The sequence below is a fragment of the Triturus cristatus genome, chromosome 11 (genome assembly GCF_964204655.1).
Source record: "Triturus cristatus chromosome 11, aTriCri1.1, whole genome shotgun sequence".
NCBI classification, from domain to species: domain Eukaryota; kingdom Metazoa; phylum Chordata; class Amphibia; order Caudata; family Salamandridae; genus Triturus; species Triturus cristatus.
In genome coordinates this window covers 754885302-754901218 of record NC_140594.1, presented here as the reverse complement: position 1 = coordinate 754901218, position 15917 = coordinate 754885302, and the positions used below count along the sequence as shown (strand labels likewise).

Sequence of the window (15917 nt, the reverse complement as noted above, 5' to 3'; positions counted from 1 at the left end):
GAAGTAAGGCCGCAAATGGCGGCCCTCCAATTAATGGTCCTATGGACGATTTTATTACTCGTACCAACACAGCTATAGACCATGAAATCTCCAAACTTCAGACTCGTGTTTCCCTGGAATTGGCATCTGCCAGGAGACTGTCCCAGGTAATTGATTTGTCAAAAAAATCCTCCCTGGGCCATATAGCCACTGCGGTTAGTCCGGTGCGTTCAATAATTCCCCATTGTGTAGTTACACAAGTTGATGTTCATCATTCCCCGACTTTTCCCCCACTACCCCCCACTCTAGAGCCATTGATTCAGGATAGTGTAGTGAATCCCCCCACTATTCCTCCCAGGCATGACGCTAGTTTTAACAATTCCATCTCTACATTGTTTCAATCTAGGCGTACTATTAGTGAAGATTACCATTCTAAAAGAAAATGCACCTCTCGGTCTGCTTACTCTCGTAAGAAGGCCAAAATTGCGAATGCACAACACCTATATTCAACTAGTGTTCCGGTTTTAAATCCTATTGGAGGGTGTGTATCCAGGGAACAACCACATTGTGAGGGAGTCAAAGAGGGGTTAGTTTTTGCTATCTCTACTGACCCTACGGCCACTGAGGCAGAGGTTGAGGGCTCACATGCAGGGAGCGTGGATAGGAATGATGGGGAATTCATAGGTTTAGTTTGGGAAACCCTTAAGAAACTTCTTTCCCCTCTCGATCTCAGACTCTCACGTATTGAGAACAATTTGCTCGAGATGGAAAAGAGCATTATTGCTCTGGCCACTCTCGGCCTGAGAAGTCTTGAAAATCAGGGCTCTCCTGTTGTCGAACCACCACCCCATGTTTTAATTCCTCAAGTCCCGCAAGCCTCCCCTTTAGTACCAGCTACCACACGATCGGTTTCTACATTGGGGTCTGTGGGTGTGGATCATAGTACCACCACCTCCATACTCAAGGCTCCTAAGTGTTTCATCCCTCAGCCATCAGTTAAACCCAATGTAGGTGTTCCGCATAGTCCCCCTCCTAGTGAAGCGGTGCTACATCCAACTAAGAGCCCACCTTTTAAGAATAATTTTAGAGGGGGTTATATTGATCTCCCTCCAGAGGCCAATGATTATGTGGTTGTGTTGACGGGTGTCCCCCAGTTAGGAAACGGCCAACATGAGAACCATTGGTCTTTGAAGAATAAGACAATTCATTGGCTTAATGCGAACCGACCAATTCCTATTGGACAGAGAAGCAAAATTCTGATGGTACGCAGAACCCCCTGGGTAGGTCCCTCAAGGAAATCTAGTCCCGGGGACTGTAAAGTGGTGACCTTTGAGGACCCACATACGGCACATTATATCTGCTCCTGCCCCATTGGTGAAGGTTCTCTTGTTACACCTAGGCCATTGTCCTTTTTCTACCCACCGCGCCCTAGATACACAAGCGAAGAAGACTGGTCCTTAGTTCACCATCATAACTGGAGGAACCATCCTAAAAAATTTCAAGATTCCGCCGCAATCTGGAATGGCTTCCCCACTTCGAATCGGTTTGCGGGGCTTGAGGAGGTAGATTGACTCGCACGCCATCCTGTTCCCCAAGTTCCTTTACCACAGGTTCTGGGGCACAATGAATCTTTTCTTATGCCGATTGAACCTCCGGTTGTTAGCCTTCCAAGTCTAGAGGGAACGTTTCCGCCTTTATCTATAGAGGCGGGTTTGAATACTTTAGGTACTTTTGATTCCCTAGTAGCAACGGATCAAGTGGTCCCATCCAGTATGATTCCCCTGCCTCCAATTCAGAACGTTCCACCAATTAGGAAGTTGACTGATGTAGAAATGGCTCCTCATCATCACCAGCATGACCCAATGCCTATGCTAAATAGATCTGTTGTGGGGGGGGCAGGACCTGTGTCCAATTTGGCTACATTAGATAACCCTCCAAGGCAGATTATCGCAGACGACCCCTTGCTAAAGATTATAAGCTGGAATGTGGCAGGTCTCGCTCGTAATTTTGAAATTCCTGAATGGAATGCTTTTTTAGCCCCCTATAACATCTGTCTTTTGCAGTAAACGTGGTGCCTCGAACCTAGGCATAGAGTGGGCTTTACGACCTATTTTGTTCCAGCTTCCCATCAATATGGATGTAAAGGTCGCCCGTCAGGTGGCCTTCTTATATGGGTTAATATAGCTTTAGGTCTAAGGGTAAGCCAAAAGTCTACGCACTCCCCTGATCTCCAGTGGATAACCATTTTATGCCCAGGGGGTATGAAGCTGGAAGTTTTAAACCTTTATTTAAGAGGGGCCAGGGGCGGGTTATCCACTCTATCCTCTACAGGATTAAGCAGCAATCTAGCCGCCTGCAGTATTGATTCCTATGTTCTTCTTGCAGGCGACTTTAATTGCTGCTTTGAGCCATTAGCTAGGGAGGATATCCTGAACACTTGGGATGAGGACACAAGGAGAGGAATTCCCACCCTGACCATAGATCCGATTCCTAAATGGTCTCAGAGTGCAGTAGACATCAATGCACTCTGTATGGAACATGACCTAAGACCAACTAATGGTCGATCTAAATCGGATCCCTTGGGTGCGCACACTTACAACAGGATGGGACACACTTCCAGAATAGATTATGTTGTGTTGAATTACAACTTGTGGTCACTTCACTATGATATGGAGGTTATTGCGTCTTGTGATAGTGACCACAATCCTCTCTCCCTAACATTGACCTCGCCCTGGCAGGTTGGGAGTTCAGTTAAGATCCCCTATAAGTGGAAAACCTCCCATGAGCTTCTTCCCTCGTGCTGTGGTAGGCGCTTAAAGTGGGCTAAAGTAGTAGCGGATGAGGAAAGGTTGGCACAGGCAGGGTCCACTATGGTAGCGGTGGGGCCGCGCCTTGATGCCCTGGGTGTCACCAGTCAAACTGTTTTACCAATATTCACAGAAACCATTGCGGTGCTAAGTGACTTGTTTATTATACCCCAAGCCAGCGTGAAGGTTTCCGCGAAAGGTGCTCCCAGGGCAAGAAATAAGTGGTATTCTTCCAAATGTCGGGCTGCCAAGGGGGAACTCATTTCCGCAGTGAAAAGTAAGGTTGCAGGCAATATTAGATTTGCGAGGAAATTCTATAAAAAAGTTGTGGCGGAGGCGAGGGAGGCCCACGATTACAGTTTTTGGTGGGATTTAGTGGAGGCAAGCGCCAGGAAGGATTCCAAGGGGTTTTGGGATCTGCTGAGAGCTAGGGACAAACCTCTTGATTCCCAGTTTACTTGTAACATTCCGGGTGATCTCTGGTTTGCCCACTTCTCCAAACTGTATTCTGTCCATAGTGGGGAATCCCATCTAAACATGGGCCCTCTCGCCAGCTTACCCGCCGAGATTCCCATCATCGCCTGCCCCTTCAGCACTGAGGAAGTTGCAAGGGCAATCAGTTGTATTGTATCTAATAAGGCTGCTGGACCAGATGGTATTCCGGGCGACTTGCTGAAAAAACATCCATTACCGTGGAGCAGATTAATTGCCACACTTTTGAATGAGGCTGTGTTGGGAGGTTCTCTCCCCGACTCATGGAGGGGCGCTGAGGTCGTCCCTATTTTTAAAAAAGGCTGTCGGGACGACCCAGCCAATTATCGCCCTATTAGCCTGCTTGACTCATCTCAAAAGGTTGCGGGCAAAGTGATACTAGGCAGGATCCTGCAATGGGTCGAAGAAAATCAGGTTTTGTCAGACTTCCAGGCAGGTTTTAGATCAGGGATGGGCACCATTGAACAGACGTTTTGCCTTTTAATGATATATTGGAAAGTGGTCGTGCTGGGTGGGGGCAGCTTGTATTTAGTCTTTATAGACTTGCGAACTGCCTTCGACCTGGTCCCTCGAGTCCAATTGTGGAATGTCTTAGGAAGGTTGGGTTTACCTCCCTATTTGTTGGCCTTGCTCATAAAGTTCCATGATAGTAACTTTGCCCAGATTAGATGGGGTACCCAGGGGGAGAAGACATCTCGTATTTCCGTAGATAGGGGCGTCCGCCAGGGATGTGTGCTTGCCCCCACTCTGTTCTCTCTTTATGTTAACGGAGTGGTGGACCACCTGCTTCAACAGCCGTCAGATGCACCATCCTTGGCTGGTAGGAAAGTTCCTACGCTCCTTTTTGCGGATGATACCCTCCTAATTTCAAAGTCACCAGTAGGTATCCAAAAGTTGCTTTCTAGCTTTAAGGCCTTTTGTGATACCAAGGGCCTGTCTATAAACATAAGCAAGACCAAATTTCTTGTTCTTAACCCTCCCAGGAAAGCGGTTGTTCCTCCTACCCTGGACTCTGTCTCTCTTGATAGAGTCAACAAATTCGACTACCTAGGTATCCGACTGTGTGTTAATATGAGTTGGAAGGCGCACCACCAAAAGGTGTTTTTGACCCATAAGAGGGTCGCAGGGGCCCTGCTCAAGGAACAACGTGCCTCCGCTTTAAAACCTATTGGGGCACCACTAGATATCTACAGGGCAAGGGTGGTGAGTGCAGTATTGTATGGTGCGGAACTGTGGGGTACACAAAGAGTTGATATCTTGACACACCTTGAAAATAATTTTCATAAAGATCTTATGAAGTTACCCCACAGCACCCCCACAATTCCTCTCTTGCTAGATGCAGGCACACGCCCAATCTCCGAGCAAGCTAGGCTACGTCCCCTTTTATTATGGGCCAGGATATGGAACGTCCCTGAATTGAGTAGCTATGCAGATGCCCTCAGCAAAATTTTATCCTTATCTGGCTGGTATAAGGTAATCTGGCTCAGGGAGGTTAAGCGTCTTCTTTATGAGCTGGGCTTAGGAGAGGGTTGGGTCAACAGAACAGCACCCTCAAAACAAATGCTTAAGAAGATTTATTGGCTCTGGGTGGATAATGAGAGGTTGCATAACCCTAATCATTGCAAATCTGTCGCCCAGTTCCTGCTAGTTAAGGAGATCCCTTTTAGAGAACCTTACCTGGATTCAATCCTTAACCCGGGTGACAGAGCACTATACTTTAAATTCAGGGTGGGTGTTCTTCCTCTAGGATTCTTCACGTCTACTTGGAAACCTCCATTCCAAACCATTCCTTATTGCCCCTTTTGTGACTCAAGGGTGGAGTCTATAGCTCATTTGTTGTTTGAGTGCCATGCTTACTCTGCGCCCAGGTCGAGTTGGTTGAAGCCTCTATGTAGGAGACTAGGCACAAGATCACATTTGGAAGCTCTACGCATATTGCGTTCAGATGCTTGTCCCTTTTTTGCCTGTTGTATGGCTAAATTTTTGGGTTGGGCTTGGAGGATAAGAACTGCAAGGAAACAGTTGTTACAGTAATGTGTTCTTTTTATAACTTTTAAAAATCAGACAGTATATGGAATTTAATAAGTTTTTACCTTGTAATAGTAATGCATTGTTTGTTATTTATTGTGCGATATGTGTTGTATTGTTCTGCTTTTATGACAAAACTGTCGAAATAAAGCTATTTACTTACTTACTTACTTACTTACTTGCTGATTACATTGATTGACTGAGGTCCAGTTTGTTGTTAATATGTCATGTTATCTTGTTCCGCAATTCTTATGTTCGGGATCTTCTTACTCTGTGAAACTGCTGCTTGAAGTAATTGGCTCCTCACCTCCATTACTATACGTTATTTGCAAATCCCAGAGTGAATAACATCTCTCTGAAACGCTGTACTACTGCTTACCTCAGATGCTTACGAAATGTAGGCATCGATGTGCTCTATGGGTCATCATACCCTGTTTAAATCATGTTTTGCAATGTATGTGCATTTTTGCATTAGTTACCTTCTAAACATGTCACAAAAGACATTATTCTACGGTCCTTTAATATAATACAAAACACTATGTGTCTTTTGGCTATCACATTTAAAATGGCACCCTTTGAAAACTCTCAGCAAGTCACGCTGAAGGGAACACATTTCAGAGGGCCACAGGGCAGGCAGGGGATACGAGGCCCTACTGTGGAGGTTGGGATCTTTTCCTCCAGCTGTTCTGGGGAGCAGACTACTATGATCTCTGCGCAACTGGGCCAAGTACTACCCCTTAAGCACTTGACCCTCAGTGGTAACGCTAGTCGAGCAGGCTAAGGCTACATCGGAGAGCTGCTTGTCAGTGTAGGTGTAAATATACAACTCAATGCGCCCTCCACCAACCCTAATAAATTAAGCCCAGCCCAATACTGAGTCTTATGGAAAACAAGTATTTATTATCCCAACTGTTCAAATCTAATACAGTGAAATAATCAACAAAATCCCTTGGAGAGCCACATCTAGAGCTTCAGGCAAGTTCACCCGAGTCCCTGCCATCTAGGCCTACTCTCCTGTTCTGAGGTGTTAAGGTCGTATATGCGGAGACTCTCCCAAAGATGCAGCCCCCTTTGCTCTAGGCTTCTGTTCACAAAGTCTGTAGCAAGTGCCTGCAAGTCTCTAACACAGATCTCACATGCTGCGCATCACGCATTAGTCCTCAAGTCTTAAGAAGCCCCTTCTCGATGACAGCAACAATGTAACTGTCCCCTTCTATGCTTCAGCACATGTTCTGGTGATTTCAGCGCTTGGACGAAAGTGCTGCAGCTTGGCATCCAGCAGCATACCTTCTCTGGTGGTGAAGGACCCATTCGGCAGGAGTTGGCAGTCTGGCGTGAAGGCGGGAGCCTCCTGATCTTGCAGAATCCTCCTTGTCGGGTAGGTCTGACGAACAACGGCTAGTAAGAAGATTCTGGCTTGCTTGGGCTTGGTGGTGCACACTCAGGGTTGTGAATGGCAGCTCCGGAGTGGAGCAGGCCATCTCTCCTGGCAGACAGGGGGCAGGTGCTGGTGTCACTACAAGTTTAATTAGTACCTTGGGCGACAGCCCCGATGAAGCATTTGGGTGGCAGCTAATGGGGAGGATCACAATACACAGATCCTGATGGACCTTCAGCCTCACACCTCGCTCACCGGGATCCTGGTTTCTGGCTTCCCACTAGATCTTGATCCGTCCAGGCTCTCCTCCTCTTCACAGGGCACAATTGTCGTGGCAAGCAGGCAGGCAGTGAGCCAGGCTCAGGGCAAGTGTTCTTTCGTCCTGGACAGGGTCCCCCTGCCCAAGCGGATGACCAGCAGACCTCAATCCCCGGTCATGATGGTAGTAGCTCAAGCTGTGGTGATCTTGTCACAGTTCTGAAAAAACAACAAGTGGGTTTTCATTTTCCACTTATATACAGTCTTTCAAAACATAAATGTGATTTAGCGCCTGGCCTTTGAAATTTGTGTTGTGTAAGTCTGGCTCTTTGAAGTGCCAACTCCTTGGTTCTATTCTTTGTCCGGGGATCTGTCTGCTCCAAGAGGGGTACCGCCAGAGCTGTTGGACTCACAACCCAGGTCTTGGATGCATCAAAGGGTTACACCTGTGTGTTAGCCTGCAGCGGCACATGTCTCTCAAAGTTTCCAAGGTTTACGTTTCCCATCTTTTATGATTCTCTGTTCCTGTAGTGTGTACATTATTAGTCCCACCATCTACCATAAACATTTTAGTCTGTCCTACCGGCTCAGCACACTTCCTGAATCATAATGACTTTGATGTGCACCAGGGATTCTCTGTTCCCTTACCAGTGTAGCTCTACCCTCAGCCCCATGAATGTGAGCAATCCACATCTACTCTCTGGGTCTGCAGCCCACACCTCCATCTTATAAGTTCCTAGGCCCTGGGCTTCCAAAAATGAAACCCATGGGTACTATGTTATGTACTCTCACAGGCATACAGTTTTCAGCATATATAAACACAAGTGTGCTTCATAGAGCTACATTGCACGCATGTAGACCAAGCAAATTGTAAATGCAGCAGGGTAACGTTAACCGAGTAGGTCGGTAGGCTCCACTCCTATGACAGGTGATACAGCCAGGCCATTCTACTGTTCACCAAATAGGTATGCTGCCGGCACTAAACTCATATTCCTCAACTCTGGGTGAGGGTAGTAGCCCCACCCATTTAGAGGAAAGAACTTAGGGCACCCTATCTGGCCCACAATCGACCACAGTCCATTAAGGTAAGCCTAGGTCATGGCATACACCCATGATCCACGCATGTTGCATGTCCATTTTGATAACCAGGTTTCCAGGTCTACATGCAGCTGGGCAGTCTGAGTGAAGGTGCACATCTGTCATCACAAAGAGGACTTTTCCATTCCAACAGATGCCACTCCCAGATCAGAATACCCCAAACCACTCTAACCCGGAGAAGTTGAGTCATCAGAACGACAAAACCGGTGGAAAAGTCCATCTGCATTTCCATGGCTCAATCCGGTTTGGTACTCCACTACAAAATCTAACTCTTGTAAAGAGATAGACTACCTTAATAATTTTTTAATTTTCAAAAATGTCTGTGGTTGGTTGGTTTCCAAATACCATAGCTACCCCAATTGCTAAGCTCTCTATGTAGCACTTTAGGGACTTTTGTGTCGCAGTCTCTTGGCACTCTCACACAAGTGGGGTACTGTTGTTGTTGGGTGACGTGTCGGAACACTGGGTGGTATGAAACTTGTGAATCCCCACAGATTCTGTAAAATTCCCTCGCAGAAATATGAGGAAAAGGCATTTTCCTTGCCAAAGTTTGGGGTTTGCAGGCCTTCAATGTAAGAAAACCATGCAAGCCAGACCACCCTGGACTCCCTTGGTTCTTTAATTTTCAGATATGTGTGGGTATGGTAGGTTTACATGCTGGCAGCTGATACAAGCTCAATTATTCACTGATACCCACATTGCGAAAGCAGGCTTGGTTTCAGTGGAAACTTAGGATGGAATAGCACTCGTTACAACGCGTACCAATACAACGCGTACCATTACAACGCGGGTATTAGTATGCGTTGTCACTTACAACGAGATACCATTACAGCGCAAACTTTTACCCCGACTATGCCTTTACCACGCATGCCATTTCAACGCAAAAACATGAGTGGTAAAGGTATAGTCGTGGTAAAAGTTTCTAAGGTAAGTGACAGTCCTCTCACTACATTTACACAACCCAGCACAACCCCCCTACACTACCCTAAACCCCTACCCTACACTACACAAACACCACTACCCTAAACCCTAAAGCACTACCGCCAGCACGACCCCCTACACTACACAAACACCACTTGACTACCCTAAACCCTAAAACACTACCCACAGCACAACACCCGACCCCCAGTCCTGTCCCTACACTCAAACACTACCCAGCACAACCCCCTACACTACCCTAAACCCTAACACACTACCCTACACTACACAAACACCACAACACTACCCTAAACCCTAAAACACTACCCCCAGCATGACCCCCTACACTAACACCACTACACTACCCTAAACCCTAAAACACTACCCCCAGCTTGACCCCCCGACTCCCCTAAACCCTAAAAAAGTAACCCCCTCCTCATGCCCAATCCCCCTTACCTCTCTCTCCTCGTGGTTCCTCTCTCCTCCTGGTTCGTGCTTCACGTCATCTCAGAGGGGCGGTGCACATCATTGTGAGGAAACGGAACAACCTCTTTTTCCTTACAACGACGTGGATCGTCTACATTTTTTTTTAGAATGCATGGTCATTTACTATACATACCTTTACAACGAAATTCCATGCGTTCTAAAAAAATGTGTAGTAATTACTTTGCGATGTACAACGCATGCGTGGTAATGCATGCATTGTAATGGTATCGCGAAGTAAAAAAATTGTTGAAATGGCCATTTACCATAGGATATGACCATGTTGCATTTTGAACTCTATCCTATTGCCCACACAATTTTTATTGGACAAGTGGAGTAATGTTTGGTGGTAGGAATTTTGTGGATTCATGCTGATTAAGGAAGATACCATCCCATAAAAATGTGTGGTTTTAGCCAAAGTTTGAGGTTTGCAAGGGCTTCTGGTTAAGAAAACCTAGTGAGATACACGCAACTGATGCCACCCTGAACTCCTTGGTATCTAATTTTCAAAAATTTGAGTGTTTGATAGGGTTCCTTGTGTGGCTAAGACACGCCCCAAAATCCACAGCTACTCACACTGTAAAAACTGGGTTGGTTCCTGTGGAAAAATTGGATGTATCAATGTTGCATTTTCTCCCCTTTCCTGTTGCAGGCGCTTGGCCCAACCACACAAGTGAGGTAGCATTTTTATCGGAAGACTTGAGGGTACGCTGGGTAGTATGACATCTGTGGATCCCTGCAGATTCCAGAACTTGCCTTCACAGATATAGAAGGAAAACCATGCAAGCCAGACCATCCTGGACTCTCTTGGTTCTTTAATTTTCAGAAATGTGTGGGTTTGGTAGGTTTTCCTGCTGGCAGCTGATACAAGCTCAAAAATTCACTGCTACCCACATTGCAAAAGCATGCTTGGTTTCAGTGGAAACATAGGATGTGTCCATGTTGCATTTTAAACTCTATCCTATTGGCCGCACGATTTTTATTGGGCAAGTGGAGTAATGCTTGGTGGTAGAAATGTTGTGGATTCATGCTGATTAAGAAAGTTACCATCACAGACAAATGTGTGGTTTTAGCCAAAGTTTGAGGTTTGCAAGGGCTTCTCGTTAAGAAAATCTAGTGAGATACACACAACTGATGCCACCCTGGACTCCTTGGTGTCTAATTTTCAGAAATGTGAGTGTTTGATAGGTTACCCTATGTGGCTAAGACAAGCCCCAAAATCCCCAGCTACTCACACTGTAAACCCTGGGTTGGTTTCTGTGGAAAAAGTGGATGTATCAATGTTGCATTTTCTGCCCTTTCCTGTTGCAGGCACCTGGCCCAACCACACAAGTGAGGTTGCCTTTTTATCGGAAGACTTGAGGGTATACTGGGTAGTACGACATCTGTGGATCCCTGTAGATTCCAGAACTTTCATTCACAGATATAGGAGGAAATGTGCTTCTTTGGCGTAAGTTTGAGATTTAGAAGTGCTTTTTTTTGTTCAAAATGTTTTATTGAAGAAATTTTCATAAATATGAAACACAATACAAAAAATAGTACCAAAGCATATAGTACAGAAAACATAGTACAATATATACCCTATACCAACATTACATAATAGTACAAACATGATATAAATAATAAAAGAAACATAAAAGGGCTACAGTAAGCAAAGATTAATTAATACAAATTGAAATAAGTTTCTTAAATTGTAGAACATGTACTGATGTAGGAATCTAAACAAGGCCACATACTAGACCCAGAGGAAGAGGAGTCTTAATGAGAGTGTGGATAAAAACATTGCCCATGTCTAAGAAAAATAATCCATTCCCACGATGTATTGACCGAAAGTGAAGTAGCGTCTTTTCAATTACAGGTAATATATTTGAGTGCAGTAGGAATAAGGAAATCCAACAGTTTACAATCCATAGGGGATAAAATGTATTTAAAGAGTGAGGATTTGAGAATTAGAACATGAAATGATAGAGTTGTTTGGATCTTAAGGATCTGAGTAATAATAAGATGCCATATTTCTGATAAAAACTGTATGATAGAGCAATTGAAAAATAAGTGTTGTAGGTCACCAGTTACAGATTGACAGTGCCAACAATTTGGAGTATCTAGAAGTTTAGCTTTAAATAATTTGTCAGGAGTCCAAAAGCATTGATAAAGTAGGTAAATATTAGTTTGTATAAGGGTGGCCGGAAGATAATTAGCCGTGTTGGATTTCCAAGTGTCCTTCCAGGACATGCTAAGTGAATGAAGACTTAAATGTGGGGACCATTTTTGATTCAAATGTGAAAAAGAGGAATATGAAGTGGTAAGTTTTTTATATACTTTAGATGCTGTATGTCCTGAACGGCTGAACACAGAAATACAAAATTCATTACCAGAGGACTGAGACATAGAAAGTATTCTGGGATAAGCATTAAGAACCGTATTACATAACAATGTATATTTAGGCAGCTCAGACAATGGCAGCTTATAAGTGGCTTGAATAACATCAAATGTGTGAAACACATCATATTGATAAATAGCTGCAACAAAGAAAATACCAGCAGCAGTAATCCATAATTTCCAAAAAGAAATATGCTTATGATATTGGAGTTTAGGATTGAACCAAAGAGAAACTTTTTTAGTGGAAGACAAAGTAGTAGAAAGATTACTATCAAATGATAAAAGGGCAATTTTAGAGTTGGCAAGAATAGGGGAACATTTACCAAAAGAGCCATTGGACATGGTGAGAATAGCAATTAAAGGGTATGGAGCCCAAATATTTTTTTCCAGGAGAAGCCATTTAGGTGCATAAGAGAGGGGGATAGTGTGGAATCATAAAGAACATTGTGCCACAAGGAATGCACAATGATATTTTTTTGAATTTGGAAGACCAACCCCACCTTCACCTTTGGTCAATTGTATAGTCTTAAAACTAATATGTGCAGGCTTATTATTCCAAAGGAATTTAGTAAATAATTTATATATTTTAGTATAAATAGTGGACGGGAAAGAGAAGGGTAACAAAGACAGTAGATATAGAATTTGTGGAGTTATAGACATTTTAATTGCAGCAATGCGTCCCCACCAATTTAGATGTAGATTAGACCATCGATCAAGTTTCTCTTTGGTATTTGTTAAAATAACAGAGCAATTGGTATTAACTGTATCATTAACCGAACCAGTAAAAAGTATCCCTAAATATGAGTTTTTTTTGGAGACCGAATTATATCAGTGTTCTCTAACATTGTAGAATTACAAATAGTAATTTTTACCCCTACATTATCCAACACTTACCCTACTGTTGCACCCCCTGGAGTTAGAATAGTAATTTTTACCCCTACACTATCCAATACCCTACTGTTGCACCCCCTGGAGTTAGAATAGTAATTTTTACCCCTACACTATCCAACACTTACCTTAAATGCAATGTAATGGTATGCGTGGTAATGGTATGTGGTGTAAAGGTATTATGGATGTAATGGAATGCGTTGTGAATGTAGTTTTAAAAAATGTGTTGTAGTGGCATGCAATGTAATTGTATGTGTTGTAAAGGATGTTGCGATGTAAAAACTGCGTTGTAAAGGCATGCGTTGTAAATGTATGCGTTGTAACGTCATACATTCGTCCTCTACACTCGCGACATAGGCTACAAATGACACCCCAGAAAGAGTCAGCCTCATAATGCACAACTAACCGACACCAAAAAGTACACGCAAGTCAGAAACACTCCCTGTCTACAAGCCAAATGCTTGCTATTATCATTGTATTGTCTAAATGCCGTTGTAATGCCATTACTTACCATGTCGAGATGACAACCTATACAAGTGAATACATAAATGTATCATGCCTAAAGTTCAATAAAGGTTTTTGAAAAACAAAAAAAAAGATTTCAAAAAGACTTCAAATGAATTGTCACACAGTGATTTAAAAAAATATGTTTAAAAAAATATGTCATGGAAACCTTGACAGCCAGTAGTTCTAACATTTTGCATAAAATCAATATTTTCTCACTCTCACCTTTTCCCCAAGAGGACCCAATCACTGCATTCGCCCATGGGTGCTCAATGTCATCACAGGCCTTTTACGGAAAGGATGTTATATTCAACGTAGTAACGAAAGGGGACCAGCTTAACAAAAGCAGTTCCGGCACCACTGCTAACAAATGTTAGCCATCCCTTTCTGATACACTCCAAGCGTCAGTGGTGGCACTAAATAATCACTTGCAAAAAACGAGTCGTGCAAGTAGACCTTTTAAATACATTAGCCATCTTTGTATCAGGTATCGACGCAAAGCTAGTGATCCGGAATAATCTGATCATAAGACCTCAGGCAGGGGAAGTTGGCATCCAAAATAGATGTGCATGCTCTCCTGTAATCACTAAATTAAGTAAATTATCTAATGTTTTTCAGTAGAAGTACCAGAGCTAAAAAACACATGTTGCAATTACATCAGTCTTCAAAGGTGTCCAACCTTGACCAGCAGAGCATATTTGTAGGTAATGCAAATGGCTCTGAAGAACAGCCACAGTCCACAACCACTGACGCCAGTATAGCAAGAATCACTGTACTATGGATGAATTTGGCAGTAGTCCTGCAAATGCAGACTATAATTCAGCTTGACTGCAAGTGAAAACATCAAGTAGAAATTCATCCTGTGCCATGTATGGACAATACACCAGACCTCAAAAGTGAGACTTCAGTTTGTGGAGATTCAAGACTTCCAATATCCTCCCTGATAGGAGACAATAAACAACACTCTGCCTCTTCACCTCAGGCAATCCCCGTCGCTGACCCAGTTCAGGAAGGATCTCAAGACCTGGCTCTTTGACTGAACGTCAGCGCCCAGACAGATTAGCAGCCCCCCCCCCCCCATAGCGCCTTGAGACCCTCACGGGTGAGTAGTCGTGCTTTACAAACACTGATTGACTGATTTATAAACCTTTAACCAAACAAGAAATAAATAAAAATAGGAAATCCAGAAATAAAGTTAATCAGATAAGCAATATTCTCAAGGCATAAAATGCTAGAAATTGTTTTTTAATATTTAGCAACAGGGTGAGGAACCCAAATGTTACACCAGCTCCACCCAAGTCACCCACTGTATTAATTGAATCAAGGAATCTGAGTGAGAGTTTGACCTCAAAACAAAACAAGTCAAGACAATGTCGAAAAGTTCTGATAATCCCAAATCCCCTAGGTAGATCACACATGCAACTCAGGTAAAAAATAAATTAGATCGAGTTGATAACTTGATAAGATGTCGCACTAATTTGATGCTGGCACCAGCCACTCAGTAGCTTGCTAATCATGAGATTACAGATCTCGGCCTCGAGGAGTAGCGAAAGGCTGTGAATGACACCATTAGCAACCAAAATTATGCCTTTAAGAGGAAAGTCACCAATCCTCCACAAGCCACGTTGGCAGACATAACCAGGAGTGTTATGAGAATAGAAGGTAACATATTAAGCAACTTGCACAAGCAGGAAGTAAACGCCGGGGAGTATAACTCATGGGGGCACCGAGGGTGCATCAACAAAAAACTACTGTTTAACCCAGAATACGCCTCTAAAGGTCAACATGACCTATTAAATAGAGGAACTAACAAAACTACTAAAGCCATACCCCGGCTGGGGGATCGTACTTCTTCAATGGACATTGCCTCCATTGAGTGTTTACAAATCTGTGTATACCAAAATAATGAGCCCACATTGGTAAAGTGGCTCTCAGTTGAACAGGCAAAACAAGCTTACTTAGAGAAAGCCACATTTAGGCAATGGGGAATCAAAAGTTACCCAATATTGGGATAATGTTTACCCAATACAACTACCCAAGGCCCGAATGTCCATGACAACAATCAAGACAATGGCATGCCAGGAACAGGCCACTATTACTTGATCTTGAAACAGTCCATCGGCTAATCAAAAACAACATCTATAGAAAGAGGGATGCTGTTACAAACTGTTACCATCAGTCAACAGGTGAGTAAATTAAAAAGCTGAGAAAAACAACCTGCTATTGAGCCACTAAGAACAGAATGATGTGTAAGAAATTGAGGTGTTGGTTGACCAAGGTGTGAGCATTGGTCAAGCAACAACCACAATCCTTGTCAGGGTGAGGCACAAGCCTAATTTAACCTGTGTTCAATCCTCTGGTATTTTGGCACAGAGCAGTCAGGCTTAACTTAGAGGCAACGTGTAAAGTATTTGTGCAACACTTCATACAGTAAAAAAGTAAAAAGGCACAACACCAAAAGGATCCCACACCATGTTAGAAAAATATATTTCCTTAATAAAAAAAACAAGACCTAAACAAATAAAATCAATCAGTCAAATGGGAGAAGTGCAATTTTAGAGATTTTAGTGAAAATAGCATCTACAGGCACAAAGCGCCAACTATGGATATCTGATTGCGCCGGACCGGAACAGAGTCACAAGTTCAGGCTGACAGCGATGGAAGCGGACCAGATACAGGGACCCACTTAGGCCCCCTGAACAAAG

The 15917-nt window shown here is 43.6% G+C and overlaps 2 protein-coding genes across 5 annotated transcripts in view; one reads left to right on the top strand and one right to left on the bottom strand.

Annotated features, from left to right (window-relative positions):
• The window catches only part of LOC146785406 (uncharacterized), a 2064968-nt gene that overhangs the window by 1257363 nt on the left and 791688 nt on the right, over positions 1 to 15917 (bottom strand). The window lies entirely within an intron of this gene.
• Positions 1 to 15917, top strand: part of LOC146785408 (uncharacterized) — a 787621-nt gene that overhangs the window by 470088 nt on the left and 301616 nt on the right. For all 4 annotated transcript variants that reach the window (XM_085634425.1, XM_085634423.1, XM_085634422.1 and 1 more), the window contains one exon: positions 6531 to 6684. In XM_085634425.1, coding sequence (XP_085490551.1) covers positions 6531 to 6684 — 154 coding nt within the window. The remainder of the gene's footprint in view (positions 1 to 6530; positions 6685 to 15917) is intronic.